The 16,046-nt window shown below is 40.5% G+C and overlaps 1 protein-coding gene across 2 annotated transcripts in view; it reads left to right on the top strand.

The window, feature by feature from the left end:
• zgc:171482 (zinc finger protein) overlaps window positions 1-16,046 on the top strand; it is a 77,269-nt gene that overhangs the window by 27,062 nt on the left and 34,161 nt on the right. For both annotated transcript variants that reach the window (XR_009120358.1, XM_058058370.1), the window contains exon 4: window positions 13,378-13,558. Coding sequence is in view for 1 of the 2 variants with exons in the window: in XM_058058370.1 (XP_057914353.1) it covers window positions 13,378-13,558 (181 nt within the window). In the remaining variant the exon portion in view is untranslated. The remainder of the gene's footprint in view (window positions 1-13,377; window positions 13,559-16,046) is intronic.

The raw sequence follows: 16,046 nt of genomic DNA, 5'->3' as shown, positions 1-16,046 counted from the left end.
TCGCCAGGGTACTTCTGCGGCACCACTGATGCCAGCTTTTTTTTTCTTCCAGATTTCTATATTAAACGGCAAGGTACATGTTTATTGGTTCCAGGAAGTTGACATTAATGTGATATATTTCTTTACATTGTTGCAAATTGTGGTTGCAGCAGAATAATGTGTTGAGTTATGTTATTTTGTTAATTGATTGTTTTCTGGGGTATTTTTCCCAACAAAACTAGGCAAAGATGATGTTAAAGGTTAATTTATTTGTCAATCGTAATTATTTTACATCATTTTCTGCATGTAAAACTACAATTATTGTCTGTAAAATGTGTTTTGTGTTCACATTTTTGGATGTCTCGAATGGATTAATTGGATTTAAATTATTTTGTATGGGAAAATTTGCTTTGGTTAGAGTCTGGTTTGAGTCTGACTATCTGGAACAGATTAGTGATGTTAACCAAGGCACCACTGTACTGTAGTTGCTATAGCTACAGCAGCATTACACAAGTTTTTTTTTTTTTAGCCTGAATTAAATACTGTCACTACTTCAAAGACGGCTGAGTTTGATACATGTTGAAGTGATGAACTGGTCCAGAAGAATCTCAGACAAATCAATAAAAGAATAAACAATAAAAGAGGATATTATATTTGTTAGCATTTCATGAGTTGTTTGATGACATGTTGTTTGATGATCACCATTATCTTCAAATTAGTGTTATAATTCCTCCTCTGTTGTTTGTTAAAATGCTTAAAACAACCTTTAAGACACTTTTCACTCTGAATCGCTCCAGGTCATGACAGGTAGAAAAGCTCCGATTCACTCGGCACCAACTGTCAATTGGCATGTATAGTGGAAATCTCTAGACCTTAATTATAAGACGACTAGTCTTCTTTTTTTAAAATACTGTTTTATATATGTGGGTCAGTGTGGGATTTTTATGTGACAGGTTGATATATGCAATTGGAGCAGGTGAAAATGGGTCATCATGTCCTTGGTAGTGTCCTGCATTCAGGATACAGAGAGCCTGATTCTCTTCAGACGACGAACTCACCAGGCCCATCCATTCTCAGGCCTGGATGTGGCAACCAAGTGCTCATGGGAATTTATATGTTGTTTAATCAGTTGTGAGCGATTGTGTGGTTTTGCGGGCTGTAACTCTTTCCGGAGGGACAATGTGGTTGCACTGGTGCTACTGGTGAGTCTTAGATGCTGCCAAGTAGCTCTGGATTGGACGGCTGCAAGCGTTGGCTGGAGAGAGCTGTGCCTTACGAATGTGTGTGTGTCTGAGTGTATGTGAGTGTGTGTGTGTGTGCACTGAAGACCGGTCATTGTGTGGCAGACAAAGAGTGTGCTATTGACACAAATGATGCAGTACTGTATGCAAGCAGCAAGTCTTTAAGTTCCACATGATACACACACACACACACACTCAGTACACAGGTTGTGGACACAGCTGGTGGAAAAACAAATCAAACTGGCCCGTAAAATCTGGCATCACCTCAGAACGGACCTGGGTGTCACGCGCCAGTTAGCTCAGTTAGCAAACAAACCTGCAAACAAATTCATGCAGAAGAATAAAGTGGTAGCTCAGTTTCCATACGCCACAGATTTTGTAGTATTTGGTTTTCAACAAATACGATTTACATCTTGACATTTCTTTTGATGTCTTTTTATGATTGCCTAAAATGTCTCAATTTTCATAAATTATTGTCTCGATCACTGTATGGCCAAACCTCACACCTAACAAATCAGTCTGTTTGCCTGTGTGTCATTATGGTTGCATCATTTTGTGCATGTAAAACTATAATATTTGTTTATAAAATGTGTTATGTGTTCAAATTTTTGGGTGTCTGGAATGGATTCAATGAATTGACTTTATTTTCTATGGGAAAACCTGCCTGGGTTAGAGTCTGTTTTGGTTTAAGTCGGACCTTCAAGGGATTAATGATGTTAACCAAGGCACAACAAGGTCTTGTCGTGTTACATTGCGTGAGTCCAACTTGTAACATGAAATGTGTGATGAATGCAAGTTGTAAAGTTATAGAATCGTCTCCAGCTATCATCTTCAAAGTAAATTAAAACCATCTAGGCAAAGCCCAAGTGTACTTAAAAGCTTGATTTTTTTTTTATAGTTCCAAAGAAAAGGAAGCCGTCTAGACATATTTGTAGATTAATAAAAGGCAACGATCAATATCCTGCTGTCTATACCGCAGAATCAATCTTCACCTTCTTGCAAGGACTACAAGCACTTCCAAAATGACTTTAAAACAAAATAGAATGACTTTTTTTCTATCAAATTGGGTGTAGTTGAAAAACAACATAGAGTATAAAAATTTACTTTTTGATGACCTTTTAACAGAGACTGGAGATGGTGCTGGAGCCTATCCCAGTTGTCTTCGGGCAAGAGGCGGGATACACCCTGGACTGGTCGCCAGCCAATCACAGGGCACATATAGACAAACAACCATTCACACTCACATTCATACCTATGGACAATTTGGAGTCGATAATTAACCTAGCATGTTTTTGGAATGCACAGGGAGAACATGCAAACTCCACACAGAGATGGTCGAGGGTGGAATTGAACTCGGGTCTCATAGCTGTGAGATCTGCGCGCTAACCACTCGACCGCCGTGCAACCGTGCACACACATATTCATACCTATGGACAATTTGGAGTAATCAATTAACTTAGCATGTTTTTGGAATGCACGGGAAGAACATGCAAACTCCACACAGAGATGGTCGAGAGTGGAATTGAACTCGGGTCTCATAACTGTGAGATTTGCGCACTAACCACTCGTCCACCGTGCAGCCGTGGTGAAAAATATCATAAAAAACATGAAAAAAACCTCCATCTTCTTGGACATACTGCTCCTGACCCAACCTGAATTTTGCTAGACACCTAAAAAATAAAAAATAAAAAAAAGATAAATGTGTACAATGTGTGGAAAAATGGCATGCATGCATGCCACACTCCCCATTTTCATGAAATGATCATGTTAAAAACACACATGCACACTCATACACATACAGTTTATTTCACACCTGCGTCTCCATCTGCCTTCCTAAGTGAGCAAGACATGAGTCAGCCCCTTCTGGCTTTCACCTCATGTGGGCCACTAAATGCACACACAATGTGAGAGAGCATTCCGGTCAGCACTTTGTTCGCAACATTTCCTCAAGATTTCTTCAAAGATTTATTACCACACCATTTCAACTCTAGCATGGCGTACAAACACTTGTCAAGACATGATGTTATTTGCATTCACTTTTTCTTTGCACCTGAAGGGAACTTTTGGCACATCTCTCTGTAGTGTACTTTACCTAAGGAGTCCCATTGTTAATGCAGACATTTAAGACAACACAATTAGTTATCCGGTCCTGGGCTACTTTTAAGCCTTTTAAACACTTGGGTTTTTTTGTCGTGTCACGGCTGCATCGCTCAAAGCCACTGGTGCGTGCAGTGTGTGTGAGTGACAGGAAAAAAGCTCTGACTCACATTCAGAGAAGTTTGGCATGCCCCTTTGTTTAAGTTTCTAGATGACTTGTCTTTTTCAGTCTTTTATTAAAATAAAAAAGGGTCAATTTGTTGTTAGAAATATGCATTAGTATATACTGCATTGATCATATATAGATGAGAACAAGCATGTTTGAGTACTTTTGTGTGTTTTAACAGTGGCTTCTGAATAAATAAATGCCTCATCTCAAATACATGCCCCCCCCCCCACCCCCACTCGGAACAAAAAAAACAGGTGGTGCTACTTGGTAACTGGAATTACATATACAGTGGTGCCTTGGTTAACATCATTAATCCCTTCCAAATGGTCCGACTCAAACCAAAACAGACTCTAACTAAGGCAGGTTTTCCCATTGACAACAAAGTAAATCCAATTAATCAATTTTATCACAAAACACATTATATAAACAACCATGCAACCACAATTAGAAATGACAAATGAATGAACAACTGAACATTTAACATCACTTTTACTAAGTTTTTGCAAAGAGCCAGAGGGAGGATATTATGCTAGGAGGCCAATCCCTTTTTAAAGGAGACCTATTATGCTCATTTTGCGACCCTTTGTATTGAGTTGTGGTCTCCTATAGAACAGCTAAACACAATAACCCGCACAGAAAACCTTTTAGATTTTCCAGAATCTGCACCTATTCCAGCTTTATTTCCTTTGATTTGTGCTTCCTGCAAAAATGGTCTGTTTTAATTTATTCCACCCATACCCACTCCACTGTGATTGGTCACACGCCCAAAGTGCTTCCTAACTATGAACCATATAAGGAAGTCCGTCCCTCTGTGACGTCACAAAGAGGCAGTTTTATCACGCCTTTTGAAACCGAGCATTTTGAGCCACCCCAAACTTCTTTCAGGGCTGACTTCCAAGTACACAAACCTTATTATCTAAAACTTTGGCATTGTTTAACATGATAATACAACATTGTAACTACATTTATAGGTCAGAAAAGTGGAAAAAGCATAATAGGTCCCTATTAACTGTTTCTGCACTCATGCCATAAAAAAATCATGCACAACCTATGAAGACGGAGCGTATCACATCGGGTCTCTGCGTGTCTCATTCACACGAATGGGTTAACTTTTCCACCATCTCTTGAAGCAGGAAGGGGTAATTCTCATGTCGGTCCCTTGCAAATAGTAGAATTAATGAAGCTAAGGGTAATGGTTGCTGTTGCGTGGCATCACGCAAGACGCAGTGGGACCGAATAACATCACAACTGCTTCATGGATGCCGCGAGTGGTGGTGTCAGTGCATACCCATGGGGGATCAATGCGTATTGCGTGTACTATTGTTGTGCAGTAGACGTAAACTAGAAGTACTTGGTTCAATGTGTAAATACGTTGTGCAAGAGCGTGGTCATTTCGTGCGGTTGAAGCCATGGAGTTCGAGTTCGAGGTGGTGTATGCAAATGAACACACTGGTGAACTCCAGCATAGATGTTTGATGATCATAATATGAAAATAATAAACACAACACGATTGTAGTTTGACATTTAAAATACACGTTTTACACAACAATATGTCACATAATGATTTGTTTTACATTACAACCTATCCAACAATGAAATGTATGATACATGAGGTTATGATATTAATGTTATCACACCGCCACTAACTACGATGGTGTGCTGGAATGATCCAGACGAAAAGAAAATGCAGTGTAACAAGGAGTCTCCACTATTTGTCTTTTTGCTTCTGACAGTCCAAATATGTTGGTACACGCATGAGAAATTATATCTCATGGTCATCTGTCATTGTATACCCATGGTGCGCCTCCTTTTCACCACAGTGGCCGCTGCCATTTATTTGTACGTAATGCTATTTTTCACCTGCCTTTAAATATAGATGCAAAAATATCAACCACAAACAAATTTAGTTTTGCTAAATCGCATTATGAGTGCGAAATTATTACATTTGCATCTCTTCATACTATTTTTTTGTGCATTTTGACAGACACAATAAAAACTATAATAACTATAAAAGCAATCTTCACTCGCTAAATGTACTGCAAAAAAGGTCAGTAAGGATAATTCATAATGCCGCCTACAGAGAACATACTAACTCCTTATTTCTAAAATCACAAATACTTAAACTTGCTGATCTAGTTCATTTTCAAACAGCTAAAATAATGCACAAGGCTAAAAATAACCAATTACCTAAAAATGTCATCCAATACTTCTCTACAAGAGAGGAGAAATATGATCTCAGGGAAGAACTACATTTGAAACACTTATATGCTAGGACTACGTTAGAAAGCCATAGCATTTCAGTATGTGGAATCAAACTGTGGAATGGATTGAGTAAGACCCTCAAACAATGCACAACGATGAGCCAATTCAAGAAACAATACAAGCAGTTGATGTTTGCTAAATACAAGGATGAAGAGTCTTGAACCAGTCATGATGTGCTATACATATCACTATATTGACACTTACTATGGTACCCATTATGTCATTGGATGGTCATATCACCTCATACTTCGGTACGATACAAAAAATTACAAAATTTAAAAAATTAAAAAAAAAAACCTTAAACTGTATTACGGAAAGCAGGAAGTGAACAAATGTAACAGTTACTGATTGTAAAAGTACCAGACGGAGGGGTAGGATTTAATAAGCTTCGCTTCTTCCTACTCCTTTTGGACATGTGGAACTGTGAACTGATTATGTGATGCATTCAATTGTAATCTGAATGAAATACAACCATTACCATTACCATTTGTACATGCGATATCAAGTCTGCACATGTTTTTGTACATGCAAACATTTAGTAGTTCATGCCCAAAGTGTGGCTGTATGCAGTACAATGTACTCGTAAGCAAAAGCTACTAAACATGTCATCAATGACTGGGAAATAATTAGGAATTAAGTCAAAATGCAAGAGAATTTTACAAATCTGTGACATTGAGAAATCCCAGTAAATGTGATTTTTTCCCCCCATTGTTCTTGCCTGGATCGACCTCATGCAGTCCAATGGGAAGAGCACAAAGGTATTTGGGCAGAGTGGAGAAAATGCCAATGTTTACTCAGTGTGAAATGCCGTGCCTTGAGCTTTTTGTGGCTCTTTGTTTTTGCGAGTGGAGGTAAAGTGTGTTCTCCAAAGCAAAGAAAGTAGGTCGTAAAGGTGCTCGCAGATGAAAGCCAGTTGGGTTACATGCTTCCCTCCAAATTTTTTCACTCGGATTTCTGTATTTCATCATTGCATACACATACAGTCTACCTGTGTAAAAGGTGTAAACGTCATTTATTATTCTGCGATGCTATATTTGTATCACTCCACGTCCCCTTGTTTAATTTACACTCTTGCACATTTCACTCTAAATGAGAGCGCAGGCTTCGAGTGTATATTTAGCGGCGATGTCTCCCACGGCGCCTGAACGCATCGCAGTGAAAGCAGGAGCACAGAGAAAGCAAAACAGAAGGAGAGAAAGATAAACACGGCTAATTAGGAGTCTATTGTTAGGAAGAGACAGAATATTCAGAGATGCAGACATCGCTGAGAGGCGATGGGATACCTGCAGCATACAGACGTAGGGATGTAAAAAAAAAAAAAGTTTGCTATAGTATCAATTAGGGATCGACCGATATGTTTTTTTTGGGGGCCGATGCCGATGCTGATTTTTTTTCCATCACCCTCAGCCGATGGCCGATTTTGCTTGGGTCGATATTTGTGGCCGATACTGCTTTTGATCCCTCAATTTACATGAAAAAATGACCATGATAACAAATATTACAGGTCTCATGTTTAAACAAATATTTATTGAAATGTAAACACTGAACACAGTAGGATTCAGCTTTCTTAAACACATACAAACTGCATTATCAACTTTAAAAGGAACTAGACAATTCCTGCGGAAATTTTGATGGACTTGCCACCTGTGCTGTGAACCTCGGGCCCGGTGCGCCAACGGCTACCGTGCTAGCACCTAGCAAGACAGCCTCAAGTACCGAAAAGGTTGATGCAGTCCCATGGTGTCCCCACATCATGCCATGTGTCTATTTGCCTTTAGAAATGAGTAAATTAGCTAAAATGCTAACATGCTAACAGTCATCATGCTAGCACCTAGCAAGAGGGCCTCAAGTTTAGAAAGTGCCAAGGTTGTCCTATAACCTTCCTACATCATGCCATGTGTGTATTTGCCTTTAGACATGAGTAAATTAGCTTAAATGCTAACATGTTAGCAATTAGCATTTAGCCACAGGGAGAGTTGAGAAGTTCATCTAAAAAATGAGCCGTTTCTACGTGGTCGTATGGCTGAGCTACAAGGCTGTGAAAAGTCTGTAAATTCTCGTTTTCCCTGGAATGTGGCTGTTCTAAAAATAGAACAGGTGTATCTAATCTAGGGGCCCATTTTTGAACGTTTTGGTGAATAGCGTCGCCATGGTTACACAAAACGTTCCAAAAAATAAATACGGCTGTAGTCCTGAGCGTCAGGATTCCGGCGGTTTAACATGTGTGGGGGTCCTTCTTGCAGTTTTGGCCGCATTACGCGCACAAAAATGGGAAGATTAAGATATAATAATAGCTAAACATCACAAGGAATAACAATATGGGCAAGCCCCACGGACAGCTGCTAAGCAGCAGTCTATGGGGCTTGCATTACTGAGCAAGCCCATAATAAATATTCAACCATGTGCAAAACATTTCTGTCGTAGTTTAAGTTTTATCTAGCATCGATGTGATGACTGCTCCTCCGCAGCGTGACGCGGCAGTTGGGGGTGGGGTCCTGCGACTACGTGTGTTGCGAGGTCCTCTGCCACCGGGGCAACACAAAGCTGCCCCGGCGGATGCCTGACTGTAAATCATGCGGTGGAAAAATAAATCGGCGAACCCACGCGTGTATCGGCTGATACCGATATAAGGAAAAAACGCAAATATCGGCCCGATAGATCCGTAGTATCAATACACCAGCATCAAACATCAGTATTGACTTTTTAATATAAGTATTCTCCAAGTACTATCAACTTAACGACCAATACAAGCATGTTTTATATTCGAATGATCGTTTGGTCCTGACAAAGAACTAAACAGTTTAACAGGTTGAAATAAACTCTCAATAAAAGGTTGATGACTCTTTGCAGAAAGATGAAGCTTCAAACACTGAGTCACAGATGCTGTTTATTGTTTCAAGTGTTTGAGTGCAGTGGCCCACCCACCCACACGCACATAAACACACACAGGCGCAACTTGTTTGAAACTTTCCACGCTCTGTCACAAAATCCCCGGTGAGTGTAGGGACGCGTATCGCCGCCAACCACTTCTTTCAAGTACTCTTTTGCCATTTAAGTCACGGTCGTCAATGGCTTCTTTTTTTGTTGTTGTTTGCTTTCTAGTGTTTTGACAGGTAGGAAAGCATCTCAGCACAGTCGATTTTCCTCAAGACAATTTTTGGAAGAACAAGGAGCATGTTCCCATGGGAGACGGGGATAAAGTAGGCGAAGTGGAGGGGAAAAGAACAACGGGATGATAATAAGTGAGAAGAATGAGCGCAGGAACAGTGGTAGAAGAGAATAAAAAGATATGCTAATGAAGACACAGGCTGAATGTATATGCAAAATGAAGGGAGGGATGAAAGAAGATGTGAGACTTGTCCTCATGGGCCCTGTGGCTCCAATGACATCATCATGAATAAAGATGTAAAAATGGGACGAATATAGACTTCAGATACACTGACACACATATACCATTATACCTCACATCGTAGCGGCAGTACTCTATTTTAATCGTGAGAGTAAAGTCAAAATATATTTTGTATCTAAGGGAAACCTTTACTGTAAAAAAGCAACAAATCTGTTCCAAGCCTCAAATCAACTGCCCTTTCCACTTCCTGTCCACCTATCAACATCACTGCCATATTGGATGTGGCAGTGATGTGGCAAGGGAGAACAGGGAAAATGCCTATTTCATGTTCTGGTTTACATTCCAAACAAGATCTCACAGGATTACCTTTCACAGGTAAGGATGAAAAAATACTTTTGATTGTATTTAGCCATTATAGCATAATTTTACAAAAGGAATTTCGTGACTTTGCTCTTTACTCTGTGACATAATATTAGCCTCCTTTGTAGAAAGGCGCTTTATGAAGTTTCATCCATTTCTTGCATTTGTTTAAGGGGCAGATCTGCAGCATTCTAACATAGCGCTGTAGTGGGCCAACCATCTCAATGAGGTGTTTGCTGAGTGCATAGATACACTATGTCTCCATGTGAGGTTTTTATTTTTGTGACATAAAAACAAAAACTGGAGTCTAAAATGAATCAAGTTTACATCACTATTTTACCATACAGCTTGACTCTGCATATTAATCAAATGTGTTTTACAATATGTCTTTATTTATTATGTACCATAAATGGTCTCATAGGCCTGTCACGACAATTGTGTTACTAAGTGTTAAAACGTGTTTTTTTCATTCATTCATTCAGTCTTTGGGCGAGAGGCAGGGTACACTCTGGACTGGTTGCCAGCCAATCACAGGGCACATATAGACAAACAACCATTCACACTCACATTCATACCTATGGACAATTTGGAGTCGCCAATTAACCTAACATGTTTTTGGAATGTGGGAGGAAACCGGAATCCCCGGAGAAAACCCAAGCATACACGGGGAGGACATGCAAACTCCACACAGAGATGGCCGAGGGTGGAATCGAACTCGGGTCTCCTAGCTGTGTGACCTGTGTGCTAACCATTCGGGCATCATTTTTTTTCATTCATAAGAGATGACATTCACATTTGAACCAGTCGATACTATATAAAGTCATTATATAAAACAGCATTAAAACCTTTAATGATAACCAGGAGTGCATGAGAAAGTAGAAAGGAAAACATAGCTCTTGTTGACCACGTGGTCATTTATTATCAAGCATATTGTACATTGGTCCATTGTAAATATCAATACAGCATGTATAACATGCATGAGTTTCACCAACAGCTGAATAGCTCAACCACCATATTAAAGCGTATAAAGAAGTAAACAAAGCTGCTAGGAGCTGACCAATCATGATGCTTGAAATCGACTATCTGTCTATCATTGTAAATACACACTCAATTTTTGCAAATAAAAAAGAAACTTTGTGAGGTTAGTACTAAAGAACACATCAGGAGGTTGCCTACAGCCACACCTGTTAATGCCAATGATTAACCCTGTCGTAATTTTAAGACCACAGCTATTAATTTATTTTTTTATGGCATTGTTAAACTTTAATTGAGACTTTGTAATAAAAATAAGAACAATAATTAATAAAAATAAAAACCTTTTTTTAATATTTTTAAGATGTTAGTAGTGCCCTGTGATTGGCTGGCGACCAGTCCAGGGTGTACCCCGCCTCTCGCCCAAAGACAGCTGGGAAAAAAAAAATGAATGAATGAATGAAGATGTTAGTATTGTTTTTAATATGTGGATTGAAGATCACCTATGTATCCATAAAAAAAACCTCAGGCGATGACAAAACAATTTCCTTGGCAGAGGTAATTACGCATAAACTATCAGCATATGTGTACACAAACCTTAAACGTTGCTTCATTAATCCATGTAATCCAGCACAATGAAATCAGCATGTGCCAACATAGAAGGCAACTACTTTCATGGAAATGGGGGAGTGGGATGATGATCACAGCAGGGGGAGAGAGACCCGGGGGGAGGCGGTGATGGGGGGGGGGGGGGGGGGGGGCAGTGAAAAGCTGCCAATACAGATAAATATTTCATCCTACAACACACACAGTCACTGAGCCTGGTACCCACGTGGAGTGTGGTGGGGGTAGTAGAGGCACATATAGAAAGGCGAAAGAGTGAATGATGAAAATAAAGCGAATGAAGGGACAGCTGAGACAAAGAAAGGCCTTGAAGGTGATGGTGCCCTCAACATTTTTTTTTTTTTTTTATCCAACCGCTCTGCTTGTGATGCTAAACAGAGCCGACATGCCACACATACACACACACACACACACACACACACACACACATTAGAGTGTCACAAACTTCTCTCACCGCCGAGTGAGGTTTCTTTCCTGTAGCTTGACACCTGGACAAGTAGAAGCGCTGGTGTGAAGAGGAATAAAGAATAAAAAAAAAAAGACGAAAGACAAAGTGAGCTAGGATGAATAGACTCCTCAAAGTGCGTGAGGGAACAAGACCGGAAAAAAAAACGAATGGTGGAATTTTGACGTTGAAAAGACTGGTATTTTTAGACCATGTAAAACACTTTATTAAAACAGAACAGTCATCATGTTATATACTCCCTAGGCACACCATTGCTCCATATACTATAATGTAATGGCATCCAATATTAGAACACTACTGATCAAATGTCCTTAGTTTTCTTGATGATAACCAAAACTATAGCATTGTACTGCAAAAAAAAGTAAACTCCTCTGAGTTGTTTTTATTGTACCTTTAATTGTACCAGGCATTAAATTGAACAAGAAATTGAAAAAAAAACAAGTGTGGTCTAATAATTTTTTTCCATGACTGTGCATTCGTAACTATTAAGCGCTATGCCTGTGGGTGTACTCATATCATGAATTTCTCTGCCACATATAGAACACACTGAAGAGTGAAATAACACCTCTCAGCTGAACACGCATACCTTGATATAAATGGTTAAAGGCCTACATATGGATCTGCTGACTCCTGACACAGCTTACTACTAATAGTTGCTCATTAGTCAACACCGCCATCCACCTCTTCTACTGGAAAAAGAAAACGCCATCATTCTTTGCTGTCTACTTAAAGGTCAAAGGTCAAACTATTATGAGAATGAAGTAATTCATTCATTTTCTATACCGCTTATCCTCATAAGGGCATGCTGGAGCATATCCCAGCTACACCCTGGACTGGTCGCCAGCCAATTACAGGGCACATATAGACAAACAACCATTCACACTCACATTCATACTGTTGATATCTTCCACCTGAGGATTCTAAGTGGGTTTCGAATAGAGGATATGGGAATTTTAAAGAACCAAACCATAGAATGAGAACCAGATCATTTATTCCTGACAGCAATACAACATACAGACGTCCGGGGTTATTTGCAGTCCCTGTATGCCTACAAGTAAGCAGGCCTTAGTACAGCATAGCTGCAAAAAAGCACCCTTCCGGACTTTTATACATCCAAGATTGTGCAAGAGGCTGGAGTCGTACACGCAGGGCACATATAGACAAACAATCATTCACACCACACGCACATTCATACCTATGGACAATTTGGAGTCGCTAATTAATCTAGCATGCATGTTTTTCTCCTAGCAGTGTGGCCTGCGCGCTAACCACTCGTCCACCGTGCAGCCCACTAGCAAAGTATAAGCATATATATATTGGATCTCATAAGATTGTGCAAGTGAACCTAATTTTGTGATCCAGGGAGTGCAAGCTGTTTTCAGAAAATAATCAAATGAAACTCTTTTTACATCCAGTCCCTCTACTTATGATGTGTGTTGTGTATGCCTCTCCGGGTTTATGGAATATTCTTGGATTTTCCTCATCCTGTTCCAGCCTATATGCCAGATGGGAAAGAACAAAGAAAGGGAACAGCTTGAGAGAAATAATGCTTGGCTTCTTTGTGCTTGTGTGTATGTGTGTGTGTGTGTGTGTGTGTGTGTGAGAATGTGCAAGTGTACTTTTTGTTAGCGAGGCAGTTGGTCTTTTTGTTTGTGTGCCGTCTGTTCTTGTGGGAGAGATATTCCTCATCCTCCTCGTCATTATCATTTGTAATGATGAAAATGATGAAATGATGAAATGATGAAAAGGCAAATAGCCACCAAGTCATCCCATAGACATATCATTCATTTGTATATGTGTGTCATGTCCTGACCTTAAATGAACTCCTCACCATTATACCCTCCCCTTTGTCTTCCAGGACTGTGCAGAGACAGAGGTGGACAAGAACAAGTGCTGTACCCTGTGTAACATGTTCTTCACCTCAGCCATCGTGGCCCAGTCCCACTACCAGGGCAAAACCCACGCCAAGAGAGTCCGCCTGGTGCTGGGCGAGCAACCGAGCATCCCCACAGCCTTGACCATGCAGCCTACAAACGCAGGTATTGTACATTTTCCATGATGACACCGTGTGAATTCTTATTTAAAGACAGGGAGTTTGATATCATGTGTGGCGAGATCGTGTGAGGGCGGTTTTATGCAAATTAGCCTGGATGTTGCATAACACATTACGTAAAAGCACATTTGGTGATACTGATAGATTTGGTCTCGATTAGATGCCAAGTAGGGCCAGTATCACCGATACCGATACGTTTTAAGGCGGATGCATCATCAATCTGAATCAATGTTTAAATTAGACAAACAACCATTCACACTCACATTCATACCTATGGACAATTTCGAGTCGCCAATTAACCTAGCATGTTTTTGGAACGTGGGAGGAAACCGGATTACCCGGAGAAAACCCACGCATGCACGGGGAGAACATGCAAACTCCACACAGAGATGGCCGAGGGTGGAATTGAACCCTAGTCTCCTAGCTGTGAGGTCTGCGCGCTAACCACTAGATCACCATGCAGACCCAATGTAAACATTAATAAAAAAAATATTATTTACAAATTAAATACAACCAAACAGCGCTCCTCTTTCTTTCTGCCATCCTCCTGCTCTCGCTGGGGTATGCCTGGGCTTGCCTGCCAGGTTCCATCTTGAATGAAACCGCTGCAGTCGGACAGGAAACCAACTGAAGCCTCAGTATTGATCTTTTTTACATTGGCATGGATCAATATTGATTGACGTTGACGATTGACAATTATTATCGATATTTAGATCGATCCGCCAATCTCAAACCGTCCCTGTGTAAAATTATACTTGATTACAACCTCCAAAATGTCCAATTTGTCTAACAAAATATCAAATCTTTTGCTATTGTACTTACAATGGGAAGTTGCTGGAATGTTTTTCCATCCATTCTTGCAACAATACTAACAACATACTTACAGTATATAAACTTATTTTTGCAAGGGCATGACTTCTTAGAGTTGTTGTGGCTGCAATTCAGCGTTGAGATGATCTATCTAATATTTAATTGTTCCGACAATGGTCCGGTTGCAGCAGATCAATACTCCTATTGGATTCCACTTGTGAATCTTGCTTCGTAATGTTTGCTCTCACTAAAGACCACAATGATGAACTGAGTCATATACCGAAAGCACACATGCAGTCATGTTGGCGAATACTGTGCAGGAAATCGAAATGATTACATATACACATACATACACATATACAAATTGATGCTCGTAAAAACGCCTGTTTTTGACATGCTAATCAAGCAAGAGTTATGCTGCTGCGTCTCAGCGCCACCAAACTCAAGCTTTCCCTGCATTGCCTCACATATTAAAATACAGTGTATATAGTAGGTACTCATTACTAATGAGTCATAATGAAATATGATGATGATGAAATTTGCTGTGCAGTATGACAGTGATGGAGATATGTGCAGCCCAGCACGAGCTGATGCTTTTAAACTTTAATGGAGACCTATTATGCTTTGCCTTTTCTCTGACCTATACTGTAAAAATTGTGACAATGTTGTATTCTCATGTTAAACAATGACAACACGTCGGATAATGACATTTTGTGGGCCCTGAAAGCATTTTTGGATGGCTCCGCATGCTGATTTTCACCCAGTTCTACTGACATCACTGCAACCCAGACTTCCTTATGCTAGGAGTCCACTGGGCCGGCGGCAGTTGGTGCCAACATGCCGAGCGAGCATTAATTCGGCGCCACAGCGAGCCACTACACGCCAATCACATAATGTTTGACTCGAACTTGCGCAAACTGGCGCAAACTGGCACAACTGGCGCCGGCCCAGTAGACTCCTAGTATCATTGGCGCAACTTGCCGTGTGCCATGTCAGTCCAGTGGATTCCAAAAGGCGGATTGTTTGTGACATTTGGTTCCACTTGGTGTACACTTCGTGCTGATTGCTTGATGCAAGTGGCGCAACGAAAATGTTAAAGATTTTGAAATTTTCTTGCTGCCAAACTAAATCTTTGCCGCCGTTACGGGCCACCACAAGCCACTTGGGAGGCAGTTTGAGCCACTGCATGCCACTAGGCGCCACAGCAAATTACCACCAACTGCCGCCGGCCCAGTGGACTCCCAGCATTATATAGGCTGCAGATTGCCTGCACAGAGCAAACAATGATTCCTACGATTCCGGAAGTCCTCGAGAACACTTAGGTTTGACCAATCACAGCGGAGTGGGCTTGGTGGGAGGAGGGCACGGGGTGGAGTAAATGCCACAGACCGTTTGGGCAGGAGGAAGGAAATCCAAGAAAATACTGCTGGAAGAGGCGCAGAGTCTGGAAGATCTAGTTATAGTGTTCCTGATTTCCATCCTTCTAAAGAGAGAAAAAGAGCTAGCAAGTGCTGTTAGCTAGCTAACAATGCACATATTGGGGTACACAAATAAAAATATGAACATTTCAGGGCATGCAAATGTTGAATTATGACTATGTATGTCTGCTAAATATGTTTTGGATAAAATTGACCTTTTCTTAGATTTGAAGTCCAAATGCATTG

Source organism: Doryrhamphus excisus, chromosome 20 (assembly GCF_030265055.1).
Source record: "Doryrhamphus excisus isolate RoL2022-K1 chromosome 20, RoL_Dexc_1.0, whole genome shotgun sequence".
Taxonomy (NCBI): domain Eukaryota; kingdom Metazoa; phylum Chordata; class Actinopteri; order Syngnathiformes; family Syngnathidae; genus Doryrhamphus; species Doryrhamphus excisus.
This window is presented reverse-complemented; position numbering and strand designations above follow the sequence as displayed.